Here is a 15,926-nt window from a genome sequence, read left to right on the forward strand (position 1 = left end):
AAGTACTTATCCGAATTTGTATTATGTGACGCCGTTCAATTAATATTTTTCAGAGCGACAATGCTAGTGGCATAAAGGACTGCAGTTATGTTTAAAAACTGACCAAGCGTACATAGTTTTCTTTGCAATTATTGATAAAGACAAGCCACCACACGTCGTTGGTAAGAACTTTACTATAAGTAGTTTGAGTTAAAACAAAATAACGATACATTTAAGTAGTTTGTTATTATTTTGATTCGAATGTTTAGGTAACTCGTATCCAGACTAATACTTTGCCTATCTTTTAATTCAATTTTCTGCAATATTGAATTCGGCTTACATTTACTGCTTTTTGGAACGGCAATACTTAAAGGTAGCAGCTTTCCAAAAAAAAAATCAGTTGCAAAAGTCAATTTTTAAAATTAATAACTTATCCTTTACGATTCTCCACAGCGGCATTTCTGTAGCTAAATAATTGCAAATCCTGACATAGATGTTATTTACGAGTGGTTTGTTTGTGTTATTATTTTACTTAACCATTTTAAGAACGGACTGTGATGTTTGCGTGATTGGCAATAGCATTGGAAAACTGTGGGTGCTTACTCTGTGAAAAGATACTTATGATTATTAATTTTTGAATATGTTGTTCTCATACTTACAAATAAAGGATTGATTATGTTTGGTCAACGATATTTCAAATGTTTAAAAATCTTAAAAATAAATTGTTTGTATGTAAAGTCGGTTTACGGACGATAGTTTAACGTGACAACGTCATAACGAAACATTGATGAAATGATTGCATACTTTTATGAATAAAATTTAATCATTTTTATTGAATTATCACTATTTTGTATGGATACAAAGAAGAAGTGAAATTAAATCTACAATTTAATTGATAAATTTACTTTTATTTGCACTCATTAATTAAAATAGGTATGTTTATTACTTTAAGGAAGAGATTATTTTAACTATAACTTTTATACATGTTTTCTATTTAACTTCTTCCAATCTGTGTTATTCTGTTAAGGATAGGACGATGATAGGAAAAGTAGGAAACAAATGGGAGTGTTTCAAGGATAATGTGAAAGAAAATGGCTTACCCAACACCAAGATGCAGTCAAAAATAATAAATTTGCGTCACCGACTCTGCAGCAATGCTAGGAGGAACGGGTTAGCAAAGAGCAATGAAAATGTTACATTGAAATGCATGAAAACAGAAATACGCCACGGAGACGGTTCAGGTTAGCAAAGAGAAATATAAAATTAGCGTAACGGGACACAGCGAAACGGGACAATGTGCGTAACGGGACACTTTTTCGTGCGTGCAGCCAGCGTTCATCGATTTATTAGACGTCACGTCAAAAATAATTAATTATAGCATAAATATTTTTCTCTATGCACTGAACTCTGGATATGTTCGTCAAGGTTCGGGAGTGTGATCACATGCCAGTCAATATTAGACTTAAGTTGCTGCAAATGAATGTCGAACAGCTAACGTAGTTTGTATGTCACTTCGTCGCGAGTGGTTGTTGATTTCTTACAGGAATTAAAAGAAATACTTGTGGATTCGTGGGATTTCGGGTTTTGGCATTTTAGTTTTAATATTATTTAATAGAAATCATAGTGCAATGCATTTTTTTTTCTTTAGAAGAATTTTTATGTACCTATGCAACAAGAATAATGACAGATGGTCGATATCAAAGCTTTCATTTTCCCTGACCCCAACAAATAATTTTATGAGTCTTTCAGTACTTACTAGTGGTGCAACATCTTATCTTGGTAACGAGTAGTTTCATGTGTTATCATGTTGCGAATACACTTAAAGTGGGTTCACAATTAAAAAAATTAAGCGAGTGCATAGCAAGCCATGCACACGACCTGTGCACACGACCTGTGCGAACTGCGAAATCGTTTCACAATTGAATTCTTACTGTTAATTTCAGCCAATGAAATTTTGCGAACGATGCGACATCTGTTTGCAGTGTTAGTAAATAAACATTAACTTTCAAAATAACGATAATACTTTTATTATCTCGACATTTTCTTACCACATTATGGTTAATAAATATAAACATATTTATAGTCCCACCAAAAAAAACACCCTGCTCTTCTCTCATTGGCTGTTGTGCCATGTGTACGCAACCGAAATAAAATATATTCATTTCACTCCTATGCGCACGACCTCGCTCCCATGCACACGACCAACTTTCTGCTATTGTGAATCGTTAGGTTAGGAAACATTGCGTTCATATCCTATGCACACGACCTACTGTTACTGTTACTGTTATTTTTTCAATTGTGAACCCAGCCTTATAATACGAAACTCAGACGTAAAAATTAATTCAGAAATTTTTAAAATAATGCCGAGAGTGATAAATATACGCAGAAAGTGTTTTCAGCTACATTTCTGGACGCGCATCACACGAAATTTTCGCATCTGCAGTTATAATTCACTGCCGAAGCAGCCACGTCGACTATTGAATCATTCCATTCGCAGACAGCAATTTTAAACTATATAATGAAACTGCTCCGATAAAAGCGAATAAAGACTTTTAAAAAAGTACCAAACCGAAAGTTTCCATCTGATTTTCAACAAAGGATTTTATTAACATACTGCCCGTATTTTTAAACTTCACTAAACAGTTATTACTATGACGTTTCCTTTTGAATTTTTGAACTTTGGTTCACGCCATCCGCCATTTCCGTTCCATGCGACTTCCGTTCACAATCACGCAATTACTAGAGCCCGGAAAAATTCGCGGGTTCAATGACCTCCAGGATGGACTCCAATATCCTCTACACACTCGGGCAAATGCCAACTGTTCATTGTTCAGTTCTCCAGATGAACAGTGAACCAATGACAGAAGCAGCACTAAGGTATAATTATTTGAATTTTAGCATAACACGAAATGAACCCGCGAATCTTTCAGGTCTCTAGCAATCACCCCCGCCAAATGCCGTACGCCGGGAGCTGAGATGTTACAACAAGAAAGAACGATGCTTGGAATGTTCAGCAGCAATGCACTTACCTTCGTCAGCGCCTGCCGCTACTAGTGACGGAGCTACAGCGACCACATCCCCTCGCCTGGGCTACTTTCTGCTGCTCCCTCCCGGCTTCAAGAGTGGGGGGAGGGGAATCAGGGGAGTTATAATAGCCTCGTGAGGGTGCTGGGCCGTGCCAGCCACATTAGACAACACTTACGTCTATTAGGGCCCGTCTACAACTGTCCGTACCTGTGGGCGGTCAGACATTATCCGAATGTGAAGTACGTCACATTGTCGCACGGAAAACTGCCCTGTCTGCAATTGCGATGTGCGATGTCCGAATCTACTGATTTATAGAGTAGTCACTGGAGCTCAGTAAACATGCAACTACAAAATAATTTTATTTTTTGAAGTTATACTTCTTTAGGCGCGTTATAGAAAAATGATGAGAGTGAATTTTTAAGATGCGCGAGCATTACTGTAACACAAAATTAACAGGTTGAAGCTGCCCGATAAACCGCTCATTAAGTCTTGAAAAAAAAAAAGCTACCAACAAAATAGAAATAGAACCTCTATTAGTCGCGCATGTTGGCACGCTCGTCGCCTCTGATCACTGTTTTCATATTATAATATTTATCCACATGTTTCTAGTTTCTACATTCACAACACGTGTTTTAGTTTCATACAAGTGCGAAATATATATGTGCTAATAAATTATATTCAGTAGTGATTTAAGTTGAATGTTTTGATTAATATTATTTACTATTCGTAAATATTAGCAAAAAAAATTATGCTTATATACTTTTTCAAGTGTTCCAATATAATTGAGGTTAACTATCCGTATGTATTATTTATTGATATAAATTAAAATATTATTTAATATAATGAATACTAAATATTATTAAATTATTAATGTTAAATATTTATTATAAGTTATATAATATTTACAAATAAAGAAATACATTTAATAAAGCATTAAATAACATTTTGTGATAAAAATTAAAATCGAACATCAAACTAAAATATTAATTTTTAATATTTATTATTAAATTGAATAAATAATAAATATTTATAAAAATAAATGAACAAATTTAATGAAAACTTTTTGATAAAAATGAAAGGTAAATATTAAATTAGGAAAATAGTAAATATTTAAAAAATGAATAAACTTAAATTTTGAATTTATTATTAAATTTATTTATTTTATTTTAAAATATTAAATAATCAATAATAAATATTTAAAATTAAGAATCTTATAATATTTAGTACAAATTATGTCATATATATTTATTATTCTCTAAATTTTATTTATTTAATTTTTCAAATTTAAAATGAACTTAATTGACTGTGTTGACTATATTTTTCCAGCCCTTTTATTATTTAATTGTAATTAATTATTTGCATGCAATTAAAAACTATTTTTTAATGATGCCAAAGATGTATAACTTCTCACGCGCGTACATAAGTTCACGCACCCATTTTTTTTGTTTTTGTTTAATGCTTTCAAGCTTTGTAAATGAGTACGCAGCTAAGTTAAAAAATATTTAGTTAACTTGTGAAAGTGGTGGGTATTAAATAATATTTAATTATTCTGCACGGCAAATGTATATGGTGATTAATGTTCGTAATTTTGTATTTAACTTTGTTTTAAATGGGAACAGAAAACAGCCAATATCAAGAGTGTTCTTTTTCTCGGCTGCTAAAGGACACAGATTTGGACAAAAAGTTCAAGTTGACCAGTGTATTCGGACCAGGGAGATTCGGACCATCGCCCACACCACCCGTGACGTCATAGGTCGACGTGGACCAATCAGCGATCAGTGTCCGTAGAACACAATTTAGCACATTGCAATTGAAAGACGGGCCTTGAACGGATCAGCTAAGGAAGAGGGTTGCCGCCGACAGATCGGCGAGCGACGCTTTACGTTCGTCGGTTGCCTCGGAGAGGAAAATTCCTGAAGGAAGAAGTGCAAAACTCATGCTGTACCCCAAAAATTAGCGTGTGTTCTTTACCGATGCCGATGCAGTCTTAACCGAGCGATCCTTTAGTTTTAAAACTGCATTCATTCAGCAAATAGTTGTGAGAGGATATCGGAATTCTTCCGACGACGCTAGCAATTCCTGGTGTACCTACAAAGTAATACTATTCAGCTGTGTTTACGAATTTCTCACACAATTATTTTAGGCAATTTTTCACGTGTTAAAATTAATGATGTGACATTAAAAGATAAACATTAAAGGATGAAAACATAATTTGTTTGTCAAAGCTACAGGCTACCGTCACAATTTTACTAAAAGCTAGTCCACAATCACTCCAAAGGCCACACTAATACATGAAAAGTACACGAAGTACTGCATCGGCGATTCTGCAAATATCTCTGATTATATTCGGAAGGTGAACATAAATGGTTGACATCCTTTAAGACGCACTTTTCCAGGATCCTTTAGGCTAAAAGTTATTTTAAGTAAGTATTCAAAAACAGCAAGAGTAATAAATTAAAAATAATATTTTAGGGAAAAGTGTTCAATGTGTTTGTATGACAGTAATAATTAAGTACAATAAGTTTTTTTTTATAAAAAAACAAACTTACCGAATTAATGAAGCTGGCCAAACTTTCAAAAATTCATCATTGTCAGTATTACGCAGTCGAAAGATCCTACATGCTGTTGGTTGCTACTCTGTGGTCATGATGAGGTGAGCCAGGCCAGGTGTTACCGGAAACACTAAGACCTTCGCAGTTATTATTCCGAAGTAATGGACAAAACAAACACATATTTGTGTAGCACAGGACTAGCTAAACCTGGACCATTAATTAATTTGTTAACTTATTGCTTTCAAAGTATGAATGCTGCTTGCACCGTCTGGCAAAATTGACTGATGGATAGAGACCGGAAAAATTCGCGGATTCATTAGGCGATAGGCTAGAATTCAAATACATATACCTCTTAGATGATTTTGCTATTGGCTTACTGTTCATCTGGATGCATATCAACCAATTATAAACCCTCAACCAAAGAAGGATCGAATCACAGACAAACCAACTGAGACGACTTACAAGTCAGCAGCCAATGAACTTGCGTTATTTTCCCGAGTTTACAGGGGAATGTGCAGTCTATCCTGAAGGCCATCGAAACCGCGAAATTGTCCGGTCTCTACTGATGGACTTAGAAACTTTTGGTGGGAACTGTACGCCGGTCAAGGGGGTGAGCCGCCGTGCTGTTGGAAGCTCGGGAGGACGGACAAGGCGGAGGGCTGGCGGATAAGGCGGAAGGCTGGCGGATAAGGCGGAAGGCTAGGCCCGCACTATCTCGGTCGGTATCCCCTCTCCGTCGGGCAGCAGAACTCTCTGACGGCGAGACGTGTTCCTCGCTGTCAGCCACAGGGTCAGGTGGGTGGTAAGGGGGGGGGGCGGTCAGGGGGATGTAGGGGGAGTCCCACACCTCCCAGCACGCGAAACTTTAATTAGGCCCTGCCGTTCTAATTCAAGCCGCGGGAGGGATAATTAGCAAGGGCTGGCCCGAATCTCAGCAATGCGCGTTGCTGCTCAAGTGCCTTCTTGGTTTAATGCAGTTTTTTTTTTACTTACGCCAATGCAGTTTTGCACTGTTTTTCATACTTAAAATCAAAAATAAATAAAAATATGAAGATTAAAAATTCACAGAAAACAAGACTAAATCAGCTGATGGATGAACGGAACCAACGATGAAACTAAACACGTATTATTGACAACACAACGACGACAGAACGGAGAAAAAATTGTTCAACTTATAAATATAATAAAGCACAAGAATTCCGTTGAAGTAACTAGGTCATGGACAAAATAATATAACAACACAGACGAAAACAGTGGGCTAACAACGACGAGACAGATTAAATGCAGGCAGACAACAAACCTGGACAACGCAGCAAACATATAAACACAGCGATGAAGATAAACAAGTGCTATGGACGAAACAACGATAGCGCTGACGAACACAGAAGATTTCCAGTGAGAACAGTTGCGACGTTTCGGGAACTGACATCTGTTCCGTCATCAGGCACAAAAAGACTGATATTGGACACTTTTTTTATTTTTACATTTGTTTGCTTTGAATCCCGAACAAATATTCTATTGAGTATCGCCCAGAGACCCTTTGCAGTTTTGCTCTGGAGTACCTGATCCAATGGTTCTTTACCTCCTGTCTAGATATTGAACACGATTTATTTATTTATTTTTACTAGCCTAATTTAATCTAAGTGTGTATGGGGGGGTGTCCTGGTTAGGGGAGGATCTAAGTGTGTCTCAGGCCGAAGTCTCTACACTCTACCATGCGGGTTTTTAACCATGCAGAACAAGGGTGCGTGCATCATGTGCTTATTGGGGTTTATTGGCCAGTCATGGCTGCGATTGTAGCCATGACTGACGCCCCTTTGATAGTCTAGCCTTTAAAGCCAACTAAAGTGACCCAGGTAAAACCTGCATAGACACAGGGAAAACCCTGAGCCGGGTCATGCGGGGATCAATTATCGTGCATTAAAGCAAGCAAGAAACTACTGGACAAGAGGGAAAAAGGTCCAGGTAAGAAGAGATGGGCGGGGCAGAAAGATTCAACCAAGCAAGGGTTGGGCACGGGAAACCCATGGGTTTATACGTTTCAGAGCTCCTCTCCTTGCACAGCCAATGGCAGGCGAGGACTATCCTGATTGGTCGCGTACAAAAGGAGTGATATTATTGATTGATTTATTTCTGTGAGTGTTGTTAGTTTGTAACTGGGTTGTGTAGTAAATTGGTTTCTTTTTTTAATTAAAGGTATCCGCACATTTTTTAATTAAATCCTTTGTTGACTGATAATATTGCTATTGCTGACAATAAACGCTGATTCCTCAAGTTTCCTTGTTATTGGGTGTTCTTCCTGTATGAGTGGTGTGGCATTGTCCCAGAGTATTATATGCCATATAACAATGGATTTAATATGAAGATCAGTTGAAAATACGTTTTTCCACAAAGTGACTGACCAATTTGCGACATAATTTAAGTTTTCGCCAACGAAACAGTGAAACAGCAAATCAGCACCGGTAAACGTGAAATATTTCCTGCGGGAATTTGTCGAACACGTAAGCTCTAGGTAATAACTGACCCCTGATACTCTTCTCAAAAACAACAAACAATCGAAATCATTAATTTCAGAGTCCCATAAAAATCTTAATCAGTGTTCGTCCTTTACTTTTGTATTCAGTAATGTCTGAGTCCACATTTGTCAGTAGTTCAGTGTCGTTGTACAACAAATTCACAAACTTGTACACATGAATGTAACCTGTAAAGTACTTATGAACTAAAAAGGATACATTATATTCAATCAGTTTGATTAATTTCTTTGAACTTAATATATATTCTATTGAACTGAAATGAATAAACCAGTAGACACAGAGTTTTATTTTTTTTTTGGCTGCAAGATGTCACGATGGAACTAGACTGAATAATTAATGAGTAATGTGATGCTGATTTGACAAGCTGATCAGAAGATATGGTAATTGCGTTAAGTCGAACTCACCTTGGTGGAAAATACATATGACCTGTTAAAGAAACATGTAAGCCGACGTCTTTAAGAGGGATGGATGGGTGCCATTTTGAAAGTATAACTATATTTTTGCACACTCTGTAAGATCGAATATTTGAACATATGACTATTTAAATGTGCAGAAGTCACAATTATAAAAGTTACGGGATTGACAGTAGTTAAATTATGTTTAAATTTTTAAATTTTTTGTCTTCCTCAAATGAGGGTTTATGAATTGTAAATTTCTAACTGTTATGCCTTGTTCGAAAAACAAATAGCCTATGTTATAAATAAAACAATGACTCACTGGTGATTCATTAAGAAGAGCTTCTATTTTTTTTCTGATAGCATGAAGAAATGCGTGTCAACGAAAATTGTGATTTATAAAATTAGTTCGAAGATAAACATTCATTTTTTGAGATTTAAACAACTTCTTCACTCTTAGGACGGCACAGTAACTGACTTAGTTCAGCTGTAGGTCTCAACAGCCATGTTGTTTCCGTCCTCAAGCGGGAGCGATGACATGGAAGAAAAATGCAACAACGCAACACTGGTGGGGTACAATTTTGAATTTTTTGACGTGACAACGTCTAATAAATCGATGAACGCCGGCTGCACGCACGAAAAAGTGTCCCGTTACGTACATTGTTCCGTTACGCTGTCGGCGAGTGAAGTAATAATAGGTTATGTTAAAATTGACTAAAAAAATATGGTGATTCATATAATTGATGATAGATATTTGATTACAGTTTATTTATATGAAAACTTGTTCATAATTATATTTAAACTTTATAGCTAAACGCCAGTTTTTAAAATTAATTACAAGTCATCTACACGTGAACTGTTTCGTCGACTGTTTATAAAGTGAAGTGAAAAGTTAATGTGGTTTTCATTGCTTATTACAACAACAATTTCGGAAATAAAGGTTAATCATTCTTGCATTTAAAAAATCTGATTACTAGTATAATTTCAAGTATTGATTCTTTTATTATTAAAATAAAAATGATTCAAGTTTATTCATAAAAGTATAAAATCATTTCATCAATGTTTTGTTATGACGTTGTCACGTTAAAATATCGTCCGTAAACCGACTTTACAGACAATTTTTTTTTTTTTTTTTTTTTTTTTTTTTTTTTTTTTTTTTTTTTTTAGTTTTTCGCTAATTTAAGATATTTGTGAAGAAACGTTTTGAAAATGAGTTTATGGAAGCAATACTGTGGTTGTTTCAGCTCTGGAAACCCAGAAACCATCCTCTTAGATAGTGACGCTGATATCATTTGTAAAGTAAAATTGTTAGTTATCAGTGTTTGCCTGACTGGTTACAAACAACAGGTAATATGTAGCGTACGAATGGACCAATTTTTCTACAAAATTCGAGAACAAACAAATGTAGTGAAATATCCGCACAACTGTTAAAAATTTGCAACTTTAATAATTTCGAAGAACGCTGGTTAAAATTTATCCAGGTATCTTCGTAATTTTACTTTCACTGATTTCACTTACTTTGAACATTGATCCTAAATAATATTCTTACATGAACAAAACATTCGAAACTGGTTAACTCTACAGCAAGAACACACTTATTTTGTCCACATGAATGTTTAACTTTGTTAAGGACAAAAGTTACAACTCTGAAATCAAATCAAGGCGTAGTTTTTACGAAGATAAAAATATTTTGAATTACGAAAAAATCTTTGTTTATTTGAGTTGAATTCTTCGTTTGAAAATTCCGTGAATTTACGGAAGTAGGCTATGCTCCTGTGAGGACTCGAACCCACAACCCGCTCGCACTGGCTCACTTAGGTCTGTGCCCGGTCGTAACGGCTTTTCAAAAATAAATATTAATTTTATAATTTTTTTTCTTGTTGGTAATTTTTTTATAACCAACGAGTCAAGTAAAACTCCTCTTTAGTGATTTATTAACGATTAAGTTGACACACGAAACTTTATTCGACAATTTAGTGACTACGATACATCATCATGACTAATTATGACAAATGAAAGTGTCTAAAGTCATGCCATTATTATGACTCGACCCTGAAACCTTACGATGAAAGCAGTTGGGCATCAAACTATACTGCGCAGCTCTGATCACCGTCACTGACAAGAAACTTTAGAAATACGCGATCACCGATTTTTTTACTACAGAAAAATAAATCCTACTGATTTATGAAACGTTTTTACAAATTAAAAAAAAAACCTAGTTGAAGAAAACGGAGACTTTTTTTCTGACAGCAGCTTCAAAATTTATTATTGATACCTTCAAGGTTTTATTAAAAAAGAATATCTTTTAATTCGCTTTCAAAAATCACAATTTCAGTGACACGTATTTCCTTACACCGAAAATTCGCTATGACAGAAAACGTGGCCACAGTCTTATCGACGTAAGGTTCCTTCCACACTGTTACATTTGATCTGTGTGAAATCCGGCATTTTGAGCAATACATTTTACTCTAAAAATTTAATTTTTTTTGGCTATTTTCAGACAGTTTATATTCTTCTCGGGAAAATCAAACATTTTATAAAGCCTTTCGCATAATGGAAACGGGAATGTAAGCAGCAAATTGCGAATTTGATTTGTTAACAAAGCATACTTTACGAATTTGAGTATATATTTGTGAGTTGGTGAACATGAAATTACTTGTTATGTCTATAAATAAAACCGTACTTGACAAAAATTTTAGCGTCAGTGAGAAAACACCGCGTGACTATTTTGAGAAGGGATTCATAATGAGAAACAAAGCCAACATTTGAATAATTATTTTGAAAAAGTTACAATTAAAAACGTTGTATCACAATATACATGGTTAATTTTATTGTTTAAAAAGTAATTGTAATGTAACTTGGATATTTAAATGACTACAACTTCGTTAAAATCCACATAAGTAATAATTTTTGTTCAACACAAATAATTCAATTGAGGAAAACATTCAAAGCCATCAATAATTTCTATCAACTTCAGAATATTAGTGATGTACCTACTATTTCTTGTTAACTTTTTACTGGAATTACTTGAAAACTGATTAGAAACAAATACTGTTAAATCGCCTCACAAAATAACCGCACGACGTTCCTACTGGATGCAGAGTCACAAAGGCGCGACAGATGCGATATCGCATTGTTTCGATCATGGCGGTTTTTAACCGTGCGACAAAACAAAACCAAACCCAATAGATTTTAAATGTTTCTTGCAAATTACGTCTTCATTAAACATACGATAGCCGTATGATTTTACACTTTGGTTAAAAATGGCCTGTTTAAGAATGTGTTGTTTAATTCTATTTGAGTATTAAAAGTTTCCACAGACGAAAGTAGGTAGACAAAATCTTAAAAAATACACATTATTGTAACCAACATTTGAAAAGAAAATGTCAGTAAGATCGCGCGTGCGGACGCCGCTGTGACCCCGGGAGCGGGAGTGCCCATGGCGCGCCAGAAGGCGTCTAGGAAGGCAGGGCAGGCACCGCTCACCCCGTCGGGCCGCAGACGTATCTCCTTGCCGGCGGCGTTGAGCAGCACTCGGAGGATACTAGTGGCTGTGCCGGTCTGCCTGCTGGCCACCAGGTGCACTGCCGTCTGCTGCTTCGTCTGCGGCAGCCATAGAACAGATATCACACAGACCCGTTCTCTTCCTAGCCATAGAGCAGCGCTCACAATGACCTGTTCTCTTCCTAGCCATAGAGCAGCGCTCACACAGACTTGTTCTCATCCTAACCATAGAGCAGTGCTCACACAGACCTGTTCTCTTCCTAGCCATAGAGCAGCACTCACACAGACCTGCACTCTTCCTAGCCTAAGAGCAGCACTCACACAGACCTGCACTCTTCCTAGACATAGAGCAGCACTCACACAGACCTGCACTCTTCCTAGCCATAGAGCAGCGCTCACACAGACATGCTCTCTTCCTAGCCATAGAGCAGCGCTCACACAGACTTGTTCTCCCTAGCCATAGAGCAGTGCTCATACAGACCTGTTCTCTTCCTAGCCCTAGAGCAGCGCTCACACAGACCTGCTCTCTTCCTAGCCATAGCACAACGCTCTCACAGACATGTTCTCTTACTAGCCATAGAGCAGCGCACACACAGACCTGTTCTCTTACTATCCATAGAGCAGCACTCACCAAGACCTGTTCTTTTCCTAGCCATAGAGCAGCGCTCACACATACCTGTTCTCTTCCTAGCCATAGAGCAGCGCTCACACAGACCTGTTCTCCCTAGCCATAGAGCAGTGTTCATAAAGATTTTTTATCTTCCTAGCCATAGAGCAGAGACAACACAGACCTGTTCTCTTCCTAGCCATAGAGCAGCGCTCTCACAGACGTGCTACTTCCTAGCCATAGAGCAGTGATCACACATACCTGTTCTCTTCCTAGCCATAGAGCAGCGCTCACACAGACCCTTTTTCTTCCTAGCCATAGAGCAGTGCTCATACAGATCTATTATTTTCCTAGCCATAGAGCAGCGCTCACACAGACCTGCTCTCTTCCTAGCCATAGAGCAGCGCTCACACAGACCTGTTCTCTTCCTAGCCATAAAGCAGCGCTCACACAACCCTGTTCTCCCTAGCCATAGAGCAGTGCTCATACAGATCTGTTCTCTTCCTAGCCATAGAGCAGCGCTCACATAGACCTGTTCTCTTACTAGCCATAAAGCAGCGCTCTCACAGACCTGCTCTCTTCCTAGCCATAGAGCAGTGCTCACACAGACCTGTTCTCCCTAGCCATAAAGCAGCGCTCACACAACCCTGTTCTCCCTAGCCATAGAGCAGCGCTCACACAGACCTGTTCTCTCCCTAGCCATATAGCAGCGCTCACACAACCCTGTTCTCCCTAGCCATAGAGCAGCGCTCACACAGACCTGTTCTCTTCCTAGCCATAAAGCAGCGCTCACACAACCCTGTTCTCCCTAGCCATAGAGCAGCGCTCACACAGACCTGTTCTCTTCCTAGCCATAAAGCAGCGCTCACACAACCCTGTTCTCCCTAGCCATAGAGCAGTGCTCATACAGATCTGTTCTCTTTCTAGCCAGAGAGCAGCGCTCACACATGCCTGTTCTCTTCCAGCCATAGAGCAGCGCTCACACAGACCTGTTCTCTTCCTAGCCATAGAGCAGCGCTCACACAGACCCTTTTTCTTCCTAGCCATAGAGCAGCGCTCTCACAGACCTGCTCTCTTCCTAGCCATAGAGCAGCGCTCACACAGACCTGTTCTCCCTAGCCATAGAGCAGTGCTCATACAGACCTGTTCTCTTCCTAGCCATAGAGCAGCGCTCACACAGACCTGTTCTCTTCCTAGCCATAGAGCAGCGCTCACACAGACCAGTTTTCTTCCTAGCCATAGAGCAGAGCACTCACAGACCTGTTCTCTTCCTAGCCATAGAGCAGCGCTCACACAGACCTGTTCTCTTCCTAGCCATAGAGCAGCGCTCACACAGACCTGCTCTCTTCCTAGCCATAGAGCAGCGCTCACACAGACCTGTTCTCTTCCTAGCCATAGAGCAGCGCTCACACAGACCTGTTCTCTTCCTAGCCATAGAGCAGCGCTCACACATACCTGTTCTCTTCCTAGCCATAGAGCAGCGCTCATACAGACCTGTTCTCCCTAGCCATAGAGCAGTGCTCATACAGATTTTTTATCTTCCTAGCCATAGAGCAGAGACAACACAGACCTGTTCTCTTCCTAGCCATAGAGCAGCGCTCACACAGACGTGCTACTTCCTAGCCATAGAGCAGTGCTCACACATACCTGTTCTCTTCCTAGCCATAGAGCAGCGCTCACACATACCTGTTCTCTTTCTAGCCATAGAGCAGCGCTCACACAGACCTGTTCTCTTCCTAGCCATAGAGCAGCTAATACACAGACCTATTCTCTTCCTAGCCATAGAGCAGCGCTCACACAGACCTGTTATCTTCCTAGCCATAGAGCAGAGACAACACAGACCTGTTCTCTTCCTAGCCATAGAGCAGCGCTCACACAGACATGTTATCATCCTAGCCATAGAGCAGAGACAACACAGACCTTTTCCCTTCCTAGCCAGAGAACAGCGCTCACACAGACCTGCTCTCATCCTAGCCATAGCGCAACGCTCTCACAGACATGTTCTCTTACTAGCCATAGAGCAACGCTCACACAGACCAGTTCTCTTCCTAGCCATAGAGCAGTGCTCACACATACCTGTTCTCTTCCTAGCCATAGAGCAGTGCTCACACAGACCTGTTATCTTCTTAGCCATAGAGCAGTGCTCACACATACCTGTTCTCTCCCTAGCCATAGAGCAGCGCTCACACAGACCTGTTATCTACTTAGCCATAGAGCAGCGCTCACACAAACCAGTTCTCTTCTTAGCCATAGAGCAGTGATCACACATACCTGTTCTCTTCCTAGCCATAGAGCAGTGCTCACACTGACCTGTTATCTTCTTAACCATAGAGCAGCGCTCACACATACCTGTTCTCTTCCTAGCCATAGAGCAGCGCTCACACAGACCTGTTCTCTTCCTAGCCATAGAGCAGTGCTCACACAGACCTGTTATCTTCCTAACCATAGAGCAGCGCTCTCACAGACCCGCTCTCTTCCTAGGCATAGAGCAGCGCTCACACATACCTGTTCTCTTCCTAGCCATAGAGCAGCGCTCACACAGACCTGTTCTCTTCCTATCCATAGAGCAGCGCTCACACAGACCTGTTCTCTTCCTAGCCATAGAGCAGCGCTCACACAGACCTGCTCTCTTCCTAGCCATAGAGCAGCGCTCACACAGACCTGTTCTCTTCCTAGCCATAGAGCAGCGCTCACACAGACCAGTTTTCTTCCTAGCCATAGAGCAGAGCACACACAGACCTGTTCTCTTCCTAGCCATAGAGCAGCGCTCACACAAACCAGTTCTCTTCCTAGCCATAGAGCAGCGCTCACACAGACCTGCTCTCTTCCTAGCCATAGAGCAGCTTTTACACAGACCTGTTCTCTTCCTAGCCATAGAGCAGCGCTCACACAGACCTGTTATCTTCCTAGCCATAGAGCAGAGACAACACAGACCTGTTCTCTTCCTAGCCATAGAGCAGCGCTCACACAGACATGTTATCATCCTAGCCATAGAGCAGAGACAACACAGACCTGTTCTCTTCCTAGCCAGAGAACAGCGCTCACACAGACCTGCTCTCATCCTAGCCATAGCGCAACACTCTCACAGACATGTTCTCTTACTAGCCATAGAGCAACGCTCACACAGACCAGTTCTCTTCCTAGCCATAGAGCAGTGCTCACACATACCTGTTCTCTTCCTAGCCATAGAGCAGTGCTCACACAGACCTGTTATCTTCTTAGCCATAGAGCAGCGCTCACACATACCTGTTCTCTTCCTAGCCATAGAGCAGCGCTCACACAGACCTGTTATCTACTTAGCCATAGAGCAGCGCTCACACAAACAAGT

At 39.4% G+C, this 15,926-nt stretch overlaps 1 protein-coding gene across 1 annotated transcript in view; it reads right to left on the bottom strand.

Annotated features, from left to right (window-relative positions):
- Positions 1 to 15,926, bottom strand: part of LOC134538475 (serine/threonine-protein phosphatase 6 regulatory ankyrin repeat subunit A-like) — a 210,704-nt gene that overhangs the window by 182,745 nt on the left and 12,033 nt on the right. The window contains 1 exon segment of the mRNA XM_063379807.1: positions 11,974 to 12,090. Coding sequence (XP_063235877.1) covers positions 11,974 to 12,090 — 117 coding nt within the window.

The sequence above is a fragment of the Bacillus rossius genome, chromosome 13 (assembly GCF_032445375.1).
Source record: "Bacillus rossius redtenbacheri isolate Brsri chromosome 13, Brsri_v3, whole genome shotgun sequence".
Lineage (NCBI taxonomy): Eukaryota > Metazoa > Arthropoda > Insecta > Phasmatodea > Bacillidae > Bacillus > Bacillus rossius.